General features: G+C 57.1%; 1 protein-coding gene across 1 annotated transcript; it reads right to left on the minus strand.

Annotated features, from left to right (window-relative positions):
- Positions 1 to 2932: 2932 nt before the first annotated feature.
- On the minus strand, positions 2933 to 3877 carry LOC117593346 (vegetative cell wall protein gp1-like; the record flags this gene model as incomplete). Its single annotated transcript, XM_034288242.1, has 1 exon — positions 2933 to 3877. A coding segment is annotated over one exon (945 nt), but the record flags the coding sequence as incomplete, so codon positions are not given.
- Positions 3878 to 6928: the final 3051 nt, after the last annotated feature.

Consider the following 6928-nt stretch of genomic DNA (forward strand, 5'->3'; position numbering starts at 1 on the left):
CACCAACAACTGTAAATGACTTCATAAGAGATCATAGACTAAAACAAATAATATGCTGAAGCACTTTTTGCTTAGATTCCAGCAAAAAGTCTGACCGGTCTCTATCAAACTAAAATAGATACATTTGGCAATTGTAGCAAACTCTTCTTTGAAGACATAAAGCTCAGTCAACTCCTGTTTTTGTAAGCTATTCTTTGATTGATTTGGTTTTATGCTTGGGATCGTTCTGTTGAAATGTTAAATTATTGTTTGACTTTAGCTTTCTGGCAGGGGGCAACAGGGTTTACTTTTAAGTGTCTTGATTTGGAGCCATTCATTGTCCCATTCATCCTGACTACAGCCCTTATCCCCGCTGAAGAGAAGCAGCCCCATAGCATGATGCTGCCACCGTCATCCTTGACATAGGTACATTGTACTTTTGGCCAATATATCTTTTGGAATTAAGTGTTCATTAGTGCATAACACAAGCATTACCCTTATGGGAGTTCTGCCCTACAGGTAAAATGTGTCTGGTGATCTATGGTCGCAGACTTCAGGCAATAACTGCATGCAAAGAATGTGACCAAGTACTAATCATGACTACTCTTTTGTACATGTTTAATTTGTCAAAATACAGTAGGTGTGGTACCCTTAAGTGGGGTCAATATTGTATGTACAAAATGTGTTATATAGTCAGCTAATATGTGTGAAACCTACCGACATACAACACATTTACTGGATTAGCCCACGTTAGCTACGTGCATTGAGTGCCTTTCAGATGGTAGACACGAACACTGTCACCTTGCCTGCTAAGGAACACTACAAACACTACTGCAAGCTTCTCTCATTGACTCAAATTCAAACAGCTGCAAAAGCTGGTTGATGTTACTGTAGCTTGTTAGCAAACATCAGCTAATTGCTAGCTAACATATAGAGTGACCTGTAATTCAATGCTGAGAAAAATAAAGGGTGGTGACGGTTAGAATTTATTTGTATTGCATTGAGTAGTATTTGAACTACTTACTGAAAGACAACCACCAAGGACAGGCTGCAAGATTCAAATACATGCACTGTACCTGCATGAAATGCCACCGCTGAGGGCTGGGGGCAGTAGATCAAACCACTGTGAGGCAAAGGGCAGGGATATCACAATTTTTTAAAACTAAAACGCGCTATGAACTGCATATAATCAGCAGAATTGCTTTCATTGCCTTATTACTATTATTGAAATGACATAGTTATGTTGACATTTATATATTGGGTGGGACAAATCATAGTTTTCCCCAGGATGGGGGGGGGGTCATGTTCCCAATGCCCCCCCTGGGATTTCCGCCTATGGTATTGTAATTTGTTTAATCCAATATGGATGAAGATGCCAAAAAAGTTAACGCTGATGCTCTGCAATAATATCGTTTAAAATCCAAATTCAATAATACAGAGCCAAAATAAACACCCAAAAATGTTGCATTATCCATATACTTTTGGAGTTTACTGTATCTCTGTTGAATGCTGCCTGCAACATCATCCTGCAGTTCCTGGATGACAAAGGTATTGATGCCATTGACTGGCCCTCATGTTCCCCAGAACTGAATCCAATTGAGAACCTCTAGTATGTCATGCACCAGTGCATCCAACACTGCCAAGTACGGCCACAGACTGTCCAGAAGCTCGCTGATGCCCTGCTCCAGGTCTGGGAGGAGAACCCCCAGGACACCATCCGCCGTCTCATTAGGAGCATGTCCAGATGTTGTCGGGAGTGCATACAGGCACGTCGGGGCCATACAGTTGATGAGTTGATGAAATACACACAAGTTTGAACAGCCTGAGATTTCAGTTATTTACTTAGGTTTTCTGTGTGAGTTTGGTTATTTTGGTTTCCACTGACCGTTGCTACGTCATTTTGTTCTCAACAAATTACAAACTTGTGTGTAAAGATTTCATTAATCGAGAATCGATGTGTGATTTAAGTGTTCCCTTAATTTATTTGAGCAGTGTACATCAGAGTGTTTAGTTTGCTAAACAAATGCCTCACAGGCCCTCAACTGGCAGCTTCATTAAATAGTACCCACAGAATACCAGTCTCACTGTTAAAAGTGAAGAGGTGACTCCGGGGTGTGTTCTTTTGCTCATCTTAATCTTTTCTTTTTATTGGCCAGTCTGAGGTATGGCTTTTTCTTTGCAACTCTGAAATCTCTTCATATTACCTCAACAAACTGACATCTAAAATGGCAAAGGTCTGCAATGCTGTTATTGCTGTAAATGGAGCATTCTTTGACGAAAGCAAAATTTGAAGGACACAATCATTATTTCAATTTAAAACCATTATTTCTAACCTTGTCAATGACTACATTTCCTATTCAAACACATTTCATGTACATTTTCATCAAAAACAAGTGTCACGGTTGTGGGATGAAGAGGACACAGGCGCAGAGTAGAGGTAGGTAAGGTAATCCATTCAATACAAAATAAAGAATGCAGGACTCCAACAAAACAAAAAGCAGCAACCAGTGACGTGGGTATTCCTTACACAGGATAAACAAAACCAAAATGAACCACGCCTTGGGGCCTACAAACTAAACTTAAATAGGGTCCCCAATTGGAGGCAATGACTAACACCTGCCTCCAATTGGGGAAACCAAAAAAAGGAGTAGAGGTGGCTAAAGGCCACCTCCTGTCCTGTCCTGGCTATGCCCCGAGCCCAGCGCAGAGATGGCTAGGGGCACAGCCAGGACGTGACAGTACCCCCCCCCAAAGGCGCGGGCTCCCGACCGCAAGACCGGGACGACCACACCCGGACCGGCGGAGGCTCAGCGCCCGGAGCCGCCGGCACAGGCCGGGGAGGCGGAGCCGCAGGGACAGGCCAGGGAGGCAGAGGGTCAGGAGACGGGAGAGCCGGTGGAGGAATAGGAGACGGGGAAACCGGCGGAGGGTCAGGAGCCGGCGGAAGAGCCGGCGGAGGAGCAGGAGACGGGGGAGCCGGCGGGGGAATAGGAGCCGGCGGAGGAGCAGGAGCCGGGGGAGGCGGCGGAGGGTCCGGAGCCGGCGGGAGAGCCGGCGGAGGAGTAGGAGACGGGGGAGCCGGCGGGGGAATAGGAGCCGGCGGAGGAGCAGGAGCCGGGGGAGGCGGCGGAGGGTCCGGAGCCGGCGGAAGAGCCGGCGGAGGAGCAGGAGATGGGGAAACCGGCGGAGGGTCAGGAGCCGGCGGAAGAGCCGGCGGAGGAGTAGGAGCCGGCGGAGGAGCAGGAGACGGGGGAGCCGGCGGGGGAATAGGAGCCGGTGGAGGAGCAGGAGCCGGGGGAGCCGGCGGAGGGTCCGGAGCCGGCGGAAGAGCCGGCGGAGGGTCCGGAGCCGGCGGAAGAGCCGGCGGAGGAGTAGGAGCCGGGGGAGCTGGCGGAGGAATAGGAGCAGGCAGAGGAATAGGAGACGGGGGAGCCAGCGGGGGAATAGGAGCCGGTGGAGGAGCAGGAGCCGGGGGAGCCGGCGGAGGGTCCGGAGCCGGCGGGAGAGCCGGCGGAGGAGTAGGAGCCGGGGGAGCCGGCGGAGGAATAGGAGCCGGCAGAGGAATAGGAGACGGGGGAGCCGGCGGAGGAATAGGAGCCGGCGGCAGGTCGGCAGCCGGCAGAGGAGCAGGAGCCGGGGGAGCCGGTGGAGGGTCCGGAGCCGGCGGAAGAGCCGGCGGAGGAGTAGGAGCCGGGGGAGCCGGCGGAGGCATAGGAGACAGGGGAGCCGGCGGAGGAATAGGAGCCGGCAGCAGGTCGGCAGCCGGCGGAGGAGCAGGAGCCGGGGGAGCCGGCGGAGGGTTGACGGCCGGCGGGGGAGCAGGAGCCGGCGGAGGAGCAGGAGACGGGGGAGCCGGCGGGGGAATAGGAGCCGGTGGAGGAGCAGGAGCCGGGGGAGCCGGCGGAGGGTCAGAACCCTGTGGGAGAGCCGGCGAAGGAGCCGGAGACGGGGAAGCCGGCGGAGGGTCAGGGAGAGCCGGCGGAGGGTCAGGGAGAGCCGGGACAGGCGAGGGCGCCGCTGAGGCCGGGACAGGCGAGGGCGCCGCTGAAGCCGGGACAGGCGAGGGCGCCGCTGAGGCCGGGACAGGCGAGGCCGCTGCTGAGGCCGGGACAGGCGAGGGCGCCGTAGGACGATGCGGGGGCTCCTGGGCAGGTGAAGGCGCTGCGGGACAAGGCGGCCAGTCCACCGCGGGCTCGGGCGGCGGCCAGTCATCCGCGGCCTCGGGCGGCGGCGGCCAGTCATCCGCGGCCTCGGGCGGCCAGTCAACCGCTGGCTCGGGCGGCCAGTCATCCACGGCCCCGGGCGGCGGCGACCAGTCATCCGCTGGCTCGGGCGGCGGCGGCCAGTCATCCGCGGGCCCGGGCGGCGGCGGCCAGTCATCCGCGGGCCCGGGCGGCGGCGGCCAGTCATCCGCGGGCCCGGGCGGCGGCCAGTCCACGGCGGGTCCTGGCGGCGGCGAAAACAGGGCAGCGGGAGGAGCTGGCGGCTGAGGCCACTGGGCAGCGGGTGGAGCTGGCGGCTGAGGCCACTGGGCAGCGGGTGGAGCTGGCGGCTGAGGCCACTGGGCAGCGGGAGGAGCTGGCGGCTGAGGCCACTGGGCAGCGGGTGGAGCTGGCGGCGGAGGCCACTGGGCAGCGGGAGGAGCTGGCGGCTGAGGCCACTGGGCAGCGGGAGGAGCTGGCGGCTGCGGCCACTGGGCAGCGGGAGGAGCTGGCGGCTGCGGCCACTGGGCAGCGGGAGGAGCTGGCAGCTGAGGCCACTGGGCAGCGGGGGGCGCTGGCGGCGCTGACTGCGGCTCCCAGGCAGCGGGGAACGCTGGCTGCGGCTCCCAAGCAGCGGGGGGCGCTGGCTGCGGCTCCCAAGCAGCGGGGGACGCTGGCTGCGGCTCCCAAGCAGCGGGGGACGCTGGCTGCGGCTCCCAAGCAGCGGGGAGCGCTGGCTGCGGCTCCCAGGCAGCGGGGGACGCTGGCTGCGGCTCCCGGGCAGCAGGGGGCGCTGGCTGCGGCTCCCGGGCAGCAGGGGGCGCTGGCGGCGCTGGCTGCGGCTCCCAGGCAGCGGGGGACGCTGGCTGCAGCTCCCAAGCAGCGGGGGGCGCTGGCTGCGGCTCCCAAGCAGCAGGGGTTGCTGGCGGCGCTGGCTGCGGCTCCCAGGGAGCGGGGAGCGCTGGCTGCGGCTCCCGGGCAGCAGGGGGCGCTGGCTGCTGCTCCCAGGCAGCGGGGGGTGCTGGCTGCGGCTCCCAGGCAGCGGGGGGTGCTGGCGGCGCTGGCTGCGGCTCCCAGGGAGCGGGGAGCGCTGGCTGCGGCTCCCGGGCAGCGGGGGGCGCAGGCTGCGGCTTCCGGGCAGCGGGGGGCGCAGGCTGCGGCTTCCGGGCAGCGGGGGGCGCAGGCTGCGGCTCCCGGGCAGCGGGGGGCGCTGGCTGCGGCTCCCGGGCAGCGGGGGGCGCTGGCTGCGGCTCCCGGGCAGTGTGGGGCGCTGGCGGCGCCGGCTGCGGCTCCCGGGCAGCAGGGGGCGCTGGCTGCGAGAACCGGTACGGCGGGTCCCAATAGCCCCACCAGTCCTCGCACCTCCCTACATCAGGGAAAGCCCTCATAGGCCCCACCGGCGTTGTTGCCCGACGCCTAGGAGCTGGCACCGGGCAGGGCTGGGGCACCTGGACTACCCCACACGTGAGCACGGGTGGCACGGCCGCGTCCTGCCACTCCGCTTGCCTCCACGGCACCCCCCCAAGAAATTCTTGGGGCGGACACACGGAGGTTTGCTTCCGTCGCCTCTTTCGACGTCTCCTTGTGGGTGGACGCTGTGTTGGCCCGGTGTGCCGCAGGGGACGGTAGGGGTTCTCCTCCTCCTCCTCAGTGTCGCTGTCAGGCCAACCGAGGAGTTCCCCTACCGTCCATTTCTGCCGTGTCCCTTTGGGGTGGTTCATTCTGTCACGGTTGTGGGATGAAGAGGACACAGGCGCAGAGTAGAGGTAGGTAAGGTAATCCATTCAATACAAAATAAAGAATGCAGGACTCCAACAAAACAAAAAGCAGCAACCAGTGACGTGGGTATTCCTTACACAGGATAAACAAAACCAAAATGAACCACGCCTTGGGGCCTACAAACTAAACTTAAATAGGGTCCCCAATTGGAGGCAATGACTAACACCTGCCTCCAATTGGGGAAACCAAAAAAAGGAGTAGAGGTGGCTAAAGGCCACCTCCTGTCCTGTCCTGGCTATGCCCCGAGCCCAGCGCAGAGATGGCTAGGGGCACAGCCAGGACGTGACAACAAGGACATTTTGAAGTGACCCCAAACATTTGATTGGTAGTCTATACAGCATAGTAGAAATAAGGTCCCCAAATTGAGCCTTGAAGAATCGATAACAATTTAAAACTTTCTGATAAAAGGGATCTGAAATATGGAAAAACATTTCTATGTATACCAATATGGGTTTCTAATGTCTTTAAAAGGGAGTGATCAACTGTTTTGAAGGCAACACAAAGGTGAAGAAACACAAAGACAGACACAGAATCTTGTTTTGATACCATTAAAAGGTAATATACAATTTCTTGAGTGCAGTCTCAGTAATATGTTAGAGTTAAAGAGAGTAGCCAGTATCTAACAATTGCAGATCCCCAGAAAATGCTAAATGGTTTGATTTGTCATTGCATTGATATTACTGCAGCTATATTGTCATTTACACGTGTGCAAGGAGAACTGGTGGACACCTCATTTTTATCAAGTACGTATGAGTAATAACACATTTTTACTTTCATCAGCGACCTGGGAGAAATTAGTTTTAACGGTCATGCCCAGGGCCAGAACAACATTTTTGGTAACCCTTCAAATTACAGCCTGTTACTTACAGGGTAGTTCCCACGTAACTACGTAGTAACAAGAATGTAAGTACGTGGTAGGAATGGGTAGGTATAAAGGAACAATGTAGGTGTTGTGTAATTATATGAAC

The sequence above is a fragment of the Esox lucius genome, chromosome 19 (assembly GCF_011004845.1).
Source record: "Esox lucius isolate fEsoLuc1 chromosome 19, fEsoLuc1.pri, whole genome shotgun sequence".
Classification (NCBI taxonomy): domain Eukaryota; kingdom Metazoa; phylum Chordata; class Actinopteri; order Esociformes; family Esocidae; genus Esox; species Esox lucius.